This window comes from Papaver somniferum, chromosome 5, assembly GCF_003573695.1.
Source record: "Papaver somniferum cultivar HN1 chromosome 5, ASM357369v1, whole genome shotgun sequence".
Classification (NCBI taxonomy): Eukaryota; Viridiplantae; Streptophyta; class Magnoliopsida; order Ranunculales; family Papaveraceae; genus Papaver; species Papaver somniferum.
Window position 1 is genome coordinate 18,623,393 of NC_039362.1, and position 15,301 is coordinate 18,638,693.

The window sequence follows — 15,301 nt, forward strand, 5'->3', positions numbered from 1 at the left end:
ACAAACAATATTTCACATAAATTTATGCACGCATATTAATGGGGGTGTCAGTTTTCTCATATAGGTACATGGAAAATCCATACATTAAATGAAAACTTCCTTCACTACTAGATAGATACTCCCCAAATAAATTGGTACTCTTATTAGCGAAGTTAAAATTAAGGTGTTTTTACGAGAACAATCAACTCGCCAGAGCCATCAACGTCCACCAAATTAACCTCCCGGCGAGGTTGGCGGATTCATTAATGTCCCCTACTCATCTCACCTCCGTGAAAATAACCAATCTCACTGCTTGCTTTTCTTGGGTTCTTTTTTACTTTTAACTTGTACTGTTCAAACTGTTACTGGAACAGTACTTTTTCTGACACTCTGACTTTGACGAGACATTTTTCTCTGCCCTAAAAAAACAACACAACACCCACACCTCCAGTAATATCTCCAAAGCACAAGGGCCCTTCTCGTAACTTTCCCCGATCTGTCAGGCAAGCTTAAATCACTTGCCCACTTAAACACTTCAACTCCCCCTACGGACGCAAACAGAAGTAGATAAACAGGAAAAAAACATGTAACAGTTTCATTAAATCCGTTTTCGACGCCGCTTAATTTTCCGCCGATACGATTTCTTAAACACTTTATCGTACACACACAAAACGAAATTCAAATTTTAATTTACTAGGTTTCCAAAAAAAAAAAAAATTCCCCTAAAATCACAGCAGAAATTTCTTCAGCCATGGCTGAATCGGAATCTACATTGAATATCAAACAAGAAACGACACCGATTGATTCGATTAAAGGAAACGAGAACGGAGATTCAAAAAAATCTGCTGTTCAAGTAATTGATCTTGATAGCAGTAGTGGTGGTTCGGATTCTGATGATGATGATGAAGATAGTGATGGAGATGCTCACAGGTCTAAAGATTCTAGGGTTGGTGGTGGTGGTAGTAATAAGAGGAAGAAGAAGAAAAGAAGGATTGATAATAGAGGGGTAGTATTACCACTTGGATTTCTTGATCCATTACCTAGTAAAGATAAAGATGTTGCTGCTGGTGTTCCGAAACCTCCTGCTACGCCGAAAGATGTTGTGGTTCCGAAGCCTCCTGCTACACCTAAAGATTTTGTTGCTTCAAAACCACCAAATACACCGAAAGAGGTTGTTGTGCCGAAACCGAAAGATGTAGTTATGGTACAGACATGTAAACAGTTTTGGAAAGCTGGAGATTATGATGGAGGTGGTGGTGTGGTGGAGGATCCTTTTGCTTTTTCTACTGGTATTCTTTTACTCTCTTTAAATTGTGAGTCACTACTCTCTTTAATTTGGTTATTGGTCTGATTTTTATATTATCATACATAATGTTGTATCAAAACCTAAAATTCTTGTTAATTTGCAGTGAAATTAGTGTATTTTCCCTAGTTTAGATGCTACTTTTCTTTGTTATTTGGTTGATAAGAATGTGCATCTGATGGAACATTATCCCCTTAAAGATAGAGATTTGATGTGGTTTAGGAAACCATCGCTGTTGAGTAGTCGAGGTTGATATGAGTATACTGATGAACTTTCATGGCCTAATGTCTCTAGGATTTCTTTAACTTTAAAATTAGTGCAACTGTCAAGATGCAAAAATTTTGTTAGGTTTCGCTTGATGAGAAGTTAAAGAATTTGGAAAAGCTGTATGCAAACGACTGTTTTAAGGCTGAAGGAGGTATTTTTTTTAGAAGAGCTTACTACCTTTTTCACCCCGTTTACATAGAACTTCCGAGAGTCACAACTATTTGGAAGGGAGTCTTCAATCCAAACCATAACCTTCGAAATTTGAGTTTTGGAAAGTGCAAAAGAGTACCTGATTGAGATATTTGTTCATTTCGGCTATGGGCCTGCAGCAGTTAAAGGTTCTTTTATAGTATGTAACATTAAAGCTGTGTTAGTAATTCCACAGAGTGGGTAGAAATGACTGGAATAACTGCGTACTCTCGTGGTAGATTTAACGCCATTATATATTTTCAGTGTTTGGGATGCCTAATAAACTAAGTCGAGTTATTTTAGTAATTACGAGACAGTTGCAATTCTTATTTTGCATTCATAACCAAGATTTTTCCATAGCTGGTGGAACTCTAATGTTGTTTCGTTCCTGTTTGAAGGTGGCATGGATCATGTCAGGGTACATCCAAAGTTTCTGCATTCAAATGCAACCAGTCATAAGTGGGCTCTTGGAGGTGAGACTCCTTCCTTCCTTACTCGTGATGTTCGGGGTGTCAATTACGTAAACTTAACTTCTAATTAAGTACTTCACGATTAGGTCATTGATGCATTTTTGTTGAATCTTATTTTTCTTCTGCTTCCACAGCCTTTGCAGAACTGTTGGATAATTCTTTGGATGAGGTATTTACACCTATTCAAACACCAAGGTTATCGCTCCTACGCCTTTAGACTTTCTGTTTTTTTAATCTGCTAAAAATATGCACTTTCATGCCAGGTCTGCAATGGAGCTACATTTGTGAACATCGATATGTTACACAACATAAAAGATGGCAGCGAGATGCTGCTGGTGGAAGGTACATAGCTTTGCCTTCGTTTGTTTTGATATACATATGTTCAGCATTACACGCACTATGTACGACTCTGTTTGCTATGCGATACATATCCATGATTTGATGTTTTTGTATCCTTTTATCACATAATTATGATGGTTATTCCTGTATGCCAAAGAAAATTTAATGCTAAAATAAACACTTTTGCTACCCTGATCTAGATGACGGCGGCGGAATGGATCCGGATAAAATGCGACAATGCATGTCCCTTGGGTACTCGGCGAAAAGCAAACTAGCAAATACGATAGGACAGTGTATGTCACCTCTTCTTTAACATGAAAGAAAGTACATCCTTGATTCTTTACATCAGTTGTTCAGCATGAAAACCTAAGAAAACCTTTTTGTTATTTCTTGTTTTATTCAGATGGGAATGGTTTTAAGACGAGTACCATGAGACTAGGGGCAGATGTTATTGTCTTCTCACGCTGTCGTGGAAAAAATGGGAATAGGTATTGGGTTCGCTCATGTTGTTACGTATCGCTTTGTATCTCAGTAACTGTATTCTTTCACTTATGTATACTTGATTACCACAATGCTTTTAAGTTGATATGATAAATCCAGGCTGGAGACGAATCCAGGCTTGGTTACTCCACATAAATAAGTAGATGTGCCACCTTTCATATCACGAGAATAATTTTCAACAGGGCTTCCATTCCCTTAAAATGCTATGCGCAGTAGCAATCTTAGCAGGCTAGATAGTATTTGATTTTGTTAGTGGGACAAACACAACTCCTATGGAAAGCCAGCTTAATCTTCTTCTTTTGCCCCAAGCCTTTCCCCACCACACAATAATTGCATCCTCAGCAGCTCATGTAAGTCTTTGTAGTTGTGGAAAAACTCTCTCAAATACGCCAAGTATAGTAGACAGATATGTAGGGAATCAGTAACGAAGAGAGTATAAGTTTGATACTGTTTTTTACCTCTACCTCATTACTCCTTGTTATATGCATATTCTTTTTCTTTCTTGGAACTCGGTGTATTTTCAAGTTGTCAATTTTAAACTTATGGAGCACATTTTGTTGTATGGACAAATAATTGATAATTCATTCTATGATCTTTAGCTCTACTCAAAGCATTGGATTGTTATCCTACACATTCTTAAGGGGCACAGGCAAGGAAGATATTGTAGTTCCAATGGTAAGCAGCATGTTTCAGTTTCTGGTTATTGGTACTGGTGATTAAATATATTAGTACCTTTTGTATCAACTATCACTATTCTTCCTTCCTTTTTTGATAAGTTTTGTGTTGGTAATATTAGCTTGACTATGAAAAAGAGGGACGAGAATGGAAGGAGTTGATTCGATCATCTTCAAGTGACTGGAATAGAAATGTAGACACCATTGTGCAATGGTCACCATTTGCAAGTGAAGCAGATCTTTTGAAACAGGTGATTCTTTTCCTCGTCCATTTCCACTATGCTTTCTATATTAGCAACACTTCAAGTATGTGTTATTATTAATATTCTTGAACGAGTAAGCTTCTATTAAGCCACTTTGTATTCAATCATGAGATATATGGATGCTTCTCTTCTATTAATTGTTGCTAGCGTATATAACTTGTCCTACATGGGCATTTTGGAATACCGTCATTCTGTGAACGTGTGAGGTTGTGGTTGTAATTTTTGTGGACTCCAATTTGGTTCCTTAGTATCTAAGAGCAATTGTATCTAGTTTGTAATATTATGCTGTCAGTTTGAGGTATCTCATTGAAAATAATCATCTGATGGGACCCTGGGAACTGCAAAAATTAATGTGTATTTTGTAAGAGTTCTGTTACTGTACTTTGGATTCTTTTAGTAATACTTATGTTAAGGGATCAGAACTTCAGTATTGTTCTTTTAGAATTTAATTAATTTTTGTTCTAACTTCAGTTCAATGGGATCGGTGAGCATGGTACACGGTTAATCATTTACAATCTGTGGGAGGATGATCAAGGTGAACTGGAGCTTGATTTTCAATCCGATCCACATGTATGTTTTCTTTATCCTTTGCTCTCAATGAATACCATATTGTCAGGCGCTTATTTGATAATATTCAGAATGTAATGCTGTAAATAGGGCTGAACATGGTTTCGGTTTTTCGCTGGAACCGGACCGAACCAGACCAATTAGGAAGAAACCAATCCGAACCATTTACTAATGGATTGGTTATGGTGTAGAAAGTGAAAAACCGATAGTGTTGGTTTTAGTTTGGTTTTACCTCTAAAACCGAACCAAAAACCATTGGAAAACCGATTAATTTTTAAACTTAGTTTCTACTGTTGATTTACAAGTATTAGATTCTACCCATTGATTTAGAGGATAAATAGAAACCCTAAATCTAATATTTCATTATGATACTCTCCCTCATTCTCTTTCTCCTTCTCTCAGTCGCCTCCCTTCTCCACCCCCAACTACATCAGCCATTGCTGCTACTGGACTTTCTTCTTTCCGTCTTCCTTCTTTTTTGTTCGTCATTAACTAAATTAAGATATATTATATATCTTCTTTTGAGCTCTAGATTTAGAGTAAGCTTTAACTATTCTTGATATTCTTTTTATTTATTTTTTGTCTGTAAATTTTTGTAAACCAATACTATCTGCAGCTACGATTTTTTTTCTGTAAATTTGTGTAATTTTTTTTTTGGTTTGACATAATTATTGGTTAACCAAAAACCACTGGGACAAACCGAAACCGGCTGGAACCATTTGGAAACCGAACCAATGGTTAATGGATTGGTTTGGTTTAGATTTTTAGAAACCGATAATATTGGTTTCGATTTTGGTTTGGCTAGAAACCGAACCAAAACCGACCATGAACAGCCCTAGCTGTAAATACTTAATTCAGAAATAGAAAAAAACTTTACTTACTGTTAATATGTTTGATCAATATCAGTTTTATGATTTATCCATGTGGTTCGGGCTAACAAAAATGTCTGAAATGTGACAGGACATCCAAATAAGAGGGGTCAACCGAGATGAGAAGAAGATAGAGATGGCAAAAAAATTTCCCAACTCTAGACACTACCTGACTTATCGGCACTCATTAAGGGTATGTGATTATGTTGTGTTATCCCCGATGTGTATAACATTCTATGATCATTTAAGTGTTTTCTTCCTCTTTTAGTGAATTTGGGGTTCTCGTTCTGCATCGTTCATCTTCAGTAGTCATAGCTGGTGCTAGGCTAAGTTTTCCTTAATTTTGACATGGCAGAGATTGGTGTTTCTTTGGTTTCATCTCCCATAAAACATTCATATCTTTACCAGTTTCGAGCCTTTGTTAATTTACCTTTGGTCCTCGTATTTACTGAAAATTTACTTGTTTCTTTCCTTTTATTTTTTTCTTTTTCATGTCTGGATTCTTTTCGTTGATCTTTTTGCTTAGCACCATTATCTCAATGTGGCAGAGCTATGCATCTATTCTCTATCTCAGAATTCCACTTCGCTTCCGAATGGTTCTCCGTGGTAAAGATATTGTTCACCACAATCTCATTAATGATATGATGTTAGCTCAAGAGATTACTTATAGGCCACAACCTGGTGCCGACGGTATGCTGAAGGATCCAAATGTAGGAGTTTTTTTTCTTACTACACAGTGAATACTTAGCTGATATCCCTGAAAGCTATCTAGCCTAAACTTTGAACTTGGTCTTTCCCGCTTGGATATCAGGTGGTTGCAACTGTGACGATGGGATTTGTAAAGGATGCTAAAGACCATATTGATGTCCAAGGATTCAGTGTTTATCACAAGAACCGCCTTATCAAGGTTTTTATTCATCTTTGATTGCTGTACAACTGATTCTTGTTGTTTATTGTTTTATTTGATTAAAACAGACTTCTTTCCCTGATGAACTAAACTGACTTGATATTTTTCTCATCCTGCTAGCCATTTTGGAGGGTTTGGAATCCCTCAGGAAGTGATGGTCGCGGAGTTATAGGTATCCATCGTTTGTAATAATATATCTTACATTGATCAGTTGAGGCCAGAGGAACATCTAATGTGGCGTGTTACAAATACAGGTGTACTGGAGGCTAACTTTGTTGAGCCAGCTCATGATAAACAAGGGTTTGAGCGTACAACTGTGCTTGCTAGGCTTGAAGCACGACTTGTCCAGATGCAGAAGACATACTGGTCAGTTACTTCCTTTTCTCATTATTGAAGGATGTTTTTGCTTTCTTAGCGATTCTTAATTATCTATCTTGTTACATCCAGGACCACACTCTGTCATAAAGTTGGATACTCGTGTCGACGTAACAAGAAGCTTGTAGCAGCTGGAGGTATGTCACAATTTATTTCATTATTCAACTCTTAATTTGGATTTGGAAGACCAGATATATTTCTTACGCTCTGGATGGTCTACATGTGTAGATAGTTCGCCTGATTTTCTTCTTCGGCAATCATCCAAAAGTACGATGGGATCTACATCATGTTGGGAACCTGTTAACGGAAATGGGAACATGTACGGTAAAGGTGCGAACGGAAAGCCAACCAGCAGATTTCGACCTAGATCAAGTTCTTCAGAAGAGGATGACAGTGACTCTGAAAGGCCGCCTGGCATTCGAAAGAAAACAAAATACCAGTGGCAAAGGTCGAAGGATAGGTCAGACATAAACAGTAGTGAATCTGATGTGATTATACAACAGTTGGAAGCGGAGAATAGTGAATTGAAGAACAGGTAAATTTAGTCTCTTTAGTAGAAGTTATTTGAGTTACATGTGCCATACTTTCGGTTAGCATATCTCCAATGTCCCTTGTCTTCTACATGTGTGTTGTAGTTTAAGCAAAATGAAAGAATCCTTCTTGCGCGATATTGACTATGAAAGGGACAGAGTTAAACAACTAACTACACTATTAAACGGGAATGGCCCTACCAACTCTGATCCAGCGACTCTAAGCCGGCTGCGGACGGAGAATCATGAACTGCAGGACAGGTGATTATATATGCTCATGACTCCATGTTCAGTACTTTGTAGTTTGCTTGATTAAACAGTAAAGATGGGCCTCTTTACCATCTTTGTTTGTGTTGTAGAATGAAGAAAATGGAAGCATTGTTCTCTCGTGACGTGCAGTCTGAAAAAGAGAAATGTAATTTACTACAGGCTAAAGTAAGTGTGCTTGTCTATTGATATTTTTCTTGAGTTAACCAGTCCGTTATTGCAATCTCCTTTGGAAGTGTTCGGGAAAGTTCGGGCTAGCAGTACCTGTTGTGGTTTTAGATTTTTGGTTGCCATATGACTGCTGTACTTGAGTTGTAAAGAATCTTATAGTTTTGGTGTTTCTGAATCATTAGTTAAAGGAATCAGAGGAAAAGATTGTAGAAATGAATAAAGAACAGGAAGCCTTCATTGATATATTTGCCGAGGAGAGATGCCGGCGAGAGAAAGAGGAGGAAAACTTGAGGAGCAAATTAAAGGTGAGAAGCTTTTATCCATGGGTGGTTGTTAGTTTGTACACGCGTGAGACTATTATAGTTGGTTATTGTTAACACCTGTCTTTTTTCTGTTTGAAGGATGCTTCTAATACCATACAAGAGTTGCTCGATAAAGTTCGGCAGCTTGAGAAGTCCGACGGCAGAACTTAAAACCACTGGTGGTACTGGCATGAAAGATGATGTTTTTCTTCGCAAGTGGTAATGATCGGTGATGAAGGTTCTGAAGGACTTTATATTACACAGGCACATTCGGGTATGCGAACTTCCACAACAACTGATCAAACCTGACATGGAATGCCTTCCACAATGTTATTATTTATTCCCTTGTATTTGCATTTCTAATCGAGTTTACGCTCTCTCACTATGTAACCTATGTAGCAAATATTGTTCAGGGGTATTTGGTGTTAATAATGTAACCTATGCTGTCTTTCCTAATTTGGTCTGAAATATCTGGTGTACATTTCAATGACATTCAATTAGTTGTCTCTCATGCGATTCAAACGCTTAGTTTCACCTGTAAGTTGGATTTTTCATTTTTCTTTTTTTTGAAGTATTGTGTTTTGGTTTCTGTTGTGGACTAGTAAACATTGGCAGTCGTTGAGTGTTGGGTCCTGACTGGGTCAGAGCTTCCCAAGCTCTATGATGGGGCAAAATTATAGATCCATAATTTAGAGAAACTCTGCAATCTACCGATTTTGATACAAGACCAGCTGGTCATTGAGTCATAGACTTGCCATCGCCGCACTTCATTCAAGTCTTTAGAGACTTTAAGCAAATGCTCTCAAGGTACAGCACGTAAGCCATGCAACTAACTACCGATGCGACTTTGATTGCGTGGTCAGTGTGTTGGTGGTAACAAGAGTTGGTGTACTACATATGGGCCTATTGGGTGACTGGTAACAAGAGTTGGTGTACTACATATGGGCCTATTGGGTGCTCTTGTCATTGGAATCGTTGATTCTGTCAAAAGTGAAAGAACATCCTAGTTTTACTTTGTAACTGATCATATTCCCGATCAATTCAGGGACTTACGGAATCACGATCCTTCCACATCTTAAAGTTACCGAGTCCAAATATAACCGACTGCTGGTGTCTCAAATCTGTTGTCCGAGGGATTTGCATGCTTGACAATTCTTAACTGCTTTGAACCGCTCATGACTTATTAAGCGCTCCAACCATAGTTTTACACCATCGATGTTACCAATTCGATCTATATTCCGTCCTAAAGAAAGAAAGAAAGAAAGAGACATTCAACATTTAGAGACCGCTGCACGGTTTCCTAGTTTATAGCGCTGAACAGTATTTTCCTAAAATCTCTAAATATCCTAAAAATAATTCAATAAAATCAAAAGTTTGATTTTCCTAATTAAGTCAGGATTAGGATTTAGGTTTCTTTGTACTATCCTTCTCTCCCCTCCATATTATATACGTATATGTTTCGGCAAGCCATTCAAATCCTCCTTTTCTAGTGAGAAAACAATGGAGTCATACAACTGTTCACTCCCAGAAGATATCATAACAGATATACTTTCTCGGTTGCCAGCCGTGTTTCTGTTATCCCTAAAACAAGTATGCAAAACATGGAGAGATCTTCTGGTTGGTCCCAACTTTGCTCGTATCCATCTCCGTCGCCAGCAATATGTTGATCAGGGCATTACTCATGATGCTTCTATAAGTAACAACTATAAGGTGAGTTTTCTTTGCTTTCTAGAATCTACAGAAAATCAGTATCAACAGTCAATCCACTACAGAGAGTACCTTGATGATGAAAACCTTGAGAACTTATCAAACAGGAAATTTACAATAAATTTTAAGGGTCTTCCAGTTGATTCATGCAATGGGTTAATCTGTTTTTCTTCGGTCAACCGTCTCCATTGTGTCGAGGAATCTCCCATTGAAACCAGCAGTGAAGTCCAGGAATTTCCCATTGAAACCAGAACTGAATATAGAGTTCCAAACCTGAAACAGTTCACCTATGTCCACAATGATCCAACCTATATCTTTAATCCTGTTACCGGAGAAGAGTTGAGGCTTCCAGAGTTGTTGGTTCCTGATACTATTGTGGGTCACCAACTTACACTGTCAGTAGGGTTTGGTTATCTTCCTTCAACTGGTGAATACAAGGTTGTCAGAATTTATTACCAACCAAAGGACGTACTAAAGTACGACCGAACTCCGGTCGGAAAGGTCCAGGTATACACTCTTGGAGGGGAAAGCAGTAGTAGTGGGCACTGGAGAAACAAATGTGATATTCCTTACCACTTTGGGCAATCAGATGGTGTTTTCTTCAATGGAGCGCTTCACTGGGTGCAGTACGGCCACGGTGATAGAGAAAGGATTATGGCTTTCGATTTGGGAACAGAGGAGTTTTTTGTCGTCAAGTCGCCACCTGATTGTTTTCAGGGTGATAGCGCTCACGGTTATGAACTTTGCCGTCTGGGAGGTTGTTTAGGTGTTTATCACAACAAAGATTGTTATAATAGGAATGACAGAAGCTGGGATATATGGGTGTTAAAGAAGACCGAAAACGATACGAGTTTTGTAATGGACGAGAACGAAGAGTACTATGATTCTTCTTGGAGTTGGAGTAGGATATTCAGTATAGATCAAGCGGAGTTGAGTTATGATGATTGTCTGCCGCTGTCCGTCACGAAGAGTGGTGAAATTTTATTTAAATACCGTCAACTATCTGCATTGTGCATCTATGAACCAAAAACCGCAACTTTTAGAACAATACCTTGCCTTTTTAATATGGATCCATGGTTAGATACTTGCATGGTTCTTCATGTGAACACCTTTGTTTCTTTAAAAGGTATCGCACGAGAATTGCAAGAAATAGTTGGATCGTGAGGCATATTACGCGAGTTCTATCCTATCGTTCTTTTGTTATTATTTTGAATGTAGGATGATGTTGTGGGAATTATTAGTCCTACATCATCTGAATTATCTATATAATTTTCCATTTTATAATCCTAAGGGCCAGTCACTCAATTTACTTTTCCTGATTTATTGTCTACGTGTTAGAACCAACGAGGCTATGAGGGGGTTATTACTTATTAGTATAAGTCTTATCTTAGCCCATGTGCACCTTTAACAAGTTTGGTTTGCCTAGTAGCTAAAAACCAAAAAATGGTCGTGGGCATTGACTAGAGTCAAGATTTCAAAATCGCATATCAACACAGTTAATGCTTTTGTGAATCGAAGAACATAACCATCCAATTGAACCAATCACTTAGTAGATTCTTACAAGAATCTGTAAGATTTGGGAAACACAACTGGGGCTTAAATTCTTCTCCAGGCTATTCTGTGTCTGAATTTCTGGATTTTATTTTCTCACGCTTCTGTCCCCACCGTCATCTCCACCAATGGAATCTCAAGCACCGCCTCCCACCACCAATACAGTTCGAAGCCCCTCGACAAACTCACAACCTCAACCAACTTCACAAAACTTCTCTGGAAAGCTGCTTCGAAAAGACCATCAAACCCCACACAATACTCTTTCTGTAGATACTCCTTCTGATTCCCCAATGAAGGAATTAAAAAACCCTTCTGTCACTGAAGATTCACAACAAACCTTTTATTCCTTCTCCCCCGCATCTGTCTCGAGTAGGAACAACACTTTTACATCTGTCTCCCATAGATAAAACCAAGGTTTTGTTCTGTCTTTAGATATAAAATCAAGGTAACATGAACCAATTGATAATCCAGACTTATATTCCCGAAGAACAGCCTAGATTAATCAATCACCTCTCTACAATCCTTCCTGACTATACAAGCGGATTGTCGAGGAATAACAAACAGTGAGACGAAGATGTTCGTGACTTCTTTATCTTGCCTATCGGAGAACTCTCACGATCTCAAGCCAATCAATCGATTGTACTCGTACGATAGAAGATGCAAGATCAGATCACACAACTACGATAAAATTAGTATCGGTCTGGCTTCACAATCCCAATGAAGTCTTTAAGTCGTTAACTCGAGTTTAGAGAAGAAACTCAAGAGTTAATGGAGATCGACTCTAGCGAGAGCACTAGTAGCACACAGGCGTGTGGGGATTAGGTTTGCTCAATGCTAGATGTCTCCTTTATATACCCTTCAAATCAGGGTTTTGCCTTAGGTACAAAGAAAACTCTATTCACCGTTAGATGAAAACCTGATTTAGATTCAAGCCAATATCTCTCAACCGTTAGATCGAAAGACATAGCTTGTCACACACACTTGGGTACACATTTACTGGGTTTGAGAAAACCATACCCAAACGAGTACACGTATGTTGGTTCAACATGATAACCCAAAAGGTCAACCATATGAGCATCTCATATTAATCATGTTCTTCTTCACCATAAATAGTTCAATTGACTCAAATGAACTAGTTAAGAGTTGTTCAATTGCTATGAGATCTTATGTAACTACACAAGACACAATTGAAACAAATATGATTCGATTCGATTAGAATCGTCTCATGAACATTATAGCCACGGTTTGCATAAAGCATTCCTTTATAATTAATGTTTCATGTTCAGAGCACATCTTTAGATCATAACCTCTTAAGCTCACAAACAAGTTCGCGGACATAAGCTAATCAGTTGAGTTTTCCAAACTGAACAGAAATTCTCGGGTCGAGAACTTCCGCCAGTTCGCGGACTTACCACACAAACGGGTTTTGGAAATCCCAGCAGAAATTCTTGGTCGAGAATTTCCGTCAGTTCGCGGAATGAGTCTGCGGACTGGGTTCGCGGACTTGGCAAGCCAATTCCACAAGGAATACATGGTTATATAATCTAAACTCTCATTTCAATCATTGAAACATTCTCAGAGGTCGATATTCAGTCGTGAAGAACAACAGACCTTTCTCGTCAGAGCAATTTCCAAAGTGATTGAAACTTTCATGACTTTCGTCACTAGGTGAAGATAAACCTGATCAAAGAAAAACACTTTACCAACACATGATTTCGAGTAAAAGATAAGCAATGAATACTCAGCTCGAAATATCAAGTGTATATGATGTAGTCTATATAACATACTACTTTTGTCTCATAAGAAGTAGGAGAAGAATAGATAGACTTTCGAGTGATAGATAATTTTAAGTCTTCACATACCTTTTTGTTGATGAAGTTCCACGGTTCCTTGGTGTAGATCTTCGTCGTTGTCGTTGAATCACCATGAAGTCCTTGAGCTCAACTACACTTTTCCTATCCTAGTCTGAGACTTATCTAATAGGCTATAAATCAAGACTTTATAGTTTTGATCACTAACATTGACAAACATGATTGATATAGCAACGCATGCGAGGTTGACCGAGCTATGCTCTAACAATCTCCCCCTTTGTCAATTTTAGTGACAAAACTATTAATACATATGGAATACAAAAAAGATAAACTTTAGTGGTTCCTATTCCATAGTCAAATCTTCAACGTTCCTGGAAATCTTCGTCCTTCCAAGTACTCCAATGATCCCAAAGGTTGTAAGTTTAGTATCACCATTGTTGAAGATCCGTAGTTATAACAATGAGAGAAATCGAGATTCTCGATCATTATTATACAGTGTCATAGTATTATTATGAACATCAAATTCCAATTGCATCACGACTTTAAAAATAATACTATGGTGATATGTATCACTCCCCCTTAGTCAATACTCCATCTCGATCATGAAAACCGCTCCCCCTTACACAATGATCCGAAAACCATATGTATTTGTAGTGTGACCTACAATATTTCTCCCCCTTTTTGTCAATAAAATTGGCAAAGGTACAAGAACGGGTTCATAATGAAATTTCCACAAGAGACATTTCATGACCAAAAGAAAGACAACATATCATCTTAATTTAGATGCAATCTTATAGCCGAAGCTAACATCATTCATCAATGAGTATTAAGACGCAAGATAACCCCTTTAAAATTCCACAGCCGCACTCCCCGTAAGATATTACCATTAAGCACAAGTTCAAAAGAACTCTCCCCCATTTGATGTCATTCCCAAAGGAACAACAAGAGCGACCTTAATTTCGATAGAAAAGAAGGATTTTTATTTGGATACCAAAAACCATGTGAATGATTTTTTATATCCAAAACTCAACCAAAATACTCACAACTAAACCGATGAATATTCTAATTGGAATATGCAATTAAATCAAAACCACAAAAGTGATCAATTTAATTGAAAGTGCTCAACTTAAGTAAACTCACGGAGCAACAGGCTACGACTAAGTTAATCGTGGATGTGACTAACTTAAACGTTCAAGTACTCAACATAAGGAAAACCTTACGGAATACGTGACTACATTAACCAATAAAACATGATAGTGTAGCCGTTCATATACTCAACACAAGAACTTGTGAAATATATGAAAACTCAATTAGATTAATTACAAGAGAACCTATAATTAATCTAATCGGAATACAAACAAATAACCAAACTAATCACCGAGGTAATCAATTTAATTATTTTGAGATCAACATAAGAGATTATGGAACCCCGACTAAGATTATCATAAGACATGACAACCTTAACCGTACATCTACTCAACATAAGAAAGAAGACTTATGGAGTACAAAACTAAATAACCAAGGGTGATTAATTTAGTTCATAATGCTCAACATATAACATCTTACGGAACAACCAACATAAGTTGGTTACCTGAAAATATGGAGCCGTTTATGAACACGTCCTGGTAGAAGCACACACAGATTATATCACAGTCCTCTTGTATATCATGATTCTTGTGTAAGAGGTAGAAACGCAAGAACCATTTTTTAACAAGATTACTGATCACAATGCCTCCAATCCAAGTTTGGACTGGGATAAATTCTGCAGAGAGAGAAACCACTCAATGTACTAGGTTTCTGCTTACCCATTTGAGAAGGAGAATTACGAAGAACTTTTCTATCCAATGTAATCACAGTTTTAAGAAACTTGACTGTTGGTCTTTTCCAATCCCGCGCCATTTTTGAAAATTCCTTTTGATGAAGGGAGGACTTCCTTTCTTTTTTCGTCGTACAACGGTTAGCCTGAAGGGACTGTTTTTGATTTGACGTGCTAAGATGATCCTGAGATGAACTCAACTGAACATAGCGATTTGGTAAAATCTTTTCCGAGAAACTCCTGGAGTTCAATACGCGATCAGGAGAGGTTTGCTGACCCACAGAATCATGAGAATGATTTTCATCAAAAATACTGAGGAAGCAATCATAGATTTCCTCAGGACAATAATCAAGAGTATTCATCCATGCTTTAGTTATCTCTTTTACCTCAGTTTCAGGATTTTTTGAAGAGACTTGAACACACACAAGACTAGTTTCATTAGT

General features: G+C 37.7%; 2 protein-coding genes across 3 annotated transcripts; both read left to right on the plus strand.

The window, feature by feature from the left end:
• The first annotated feature begins 535 nt into the window (after nucleotides 1-535).
• On the plus strand, nucleotides 536-8,514 carry LOC113281089 (protein MICRORCHIDIA 7-like). Of its 2 annotated transcripts, none has more exons than XM_026529733.1 (20): nucleotides 536-1,292; nucleotides 2,137-2,211; nucleotides 2,343-2,377; nucleotides 2,472-2,550; nucleotides 2,748-2,840; nucleotides 2,951-3,035; nucleotides 3,648-3,723; nucleotides 3,845-3,973; nucleotides 4,457-4,555; nucleotides 5,513-5,614; nucleotides 5,970-6,131; nucleotides 6,233-6,328; nucleotides 6,449-6,500; nucleotides 6,583-6,694; nucleotides 6,776-6,840; nucleotides 6,932-7,238; nucleotides 7,339-7,494; nucleotides 7,593-7,668; nucleotides 7,854-7,976; nucleotides 8,073-8,514. In XM_026529733.1, the coding sequence occupies exons 1-20, from the start codon at nucleotides 731-733 to the stop codon at nucleotides 8,142-8,144; spliced, it is 2,556 nt and encodes an 851-aa protein (XP_026385518.1). In that variant the 5' UTR covers nucleotides 536-730; the 3' UTR covers nucleotides 8,145-8,514. The 2 variants fall into 2 exon arrangements, with proteins under 2 accessions (XP_026385518.1, XP_026385519.1); XM_026529734.1 differs by having other exon boundaries at nucleotides 536-1,268.
• Nucleotides 8,515-9,473: 959 nt separating this feature from the next.
• On the plus strand, nucleotides 9,474-10,844 carry LOC113278815 (F-box protein At3g07870-like). Its single transcript, XM_026527557.1, has one exon. The coding sequence runs from the start codon at nucleotides 9,474-9,476 to the stop codon at nucleotides 10,842-10,844; it is 1,371 nt and encodes a 456-aa protein (XP_026383342.1).
• The last annotated feature ends 4,457 nt before the right edge of the window (nucleotides 10,845-15,301 follow it).

Coding starts and splice junctions, on each gene's coding strand:
- LOC113281089 (XM_026529733.1), top strand. CDS start 731: ATGGCTGAATCGGAATCTACATTGAATATCAAACAAGAAACGACACCG. Junction 2,841..2,950: donor AGCAAATACGATAGGACAGT/GTATGTCACCTC, acceptor TGTTTTATTCAG/ATGGGAATGGTTTTAAGACG. Junction 7,669..7,853: donor GTAATTTACTACAGGCTAAA/GTAAGTGTGCTT, acceptor CTGAATCATTAG/TTAAAGGAATCAGAGGAAAA.
- LOC113278815 (XM_026527557.1), top strand. CDS start 9,474: ATGGAGTCATACAACTGTTCACTCCCAGAAGATATCATAACAGATATA.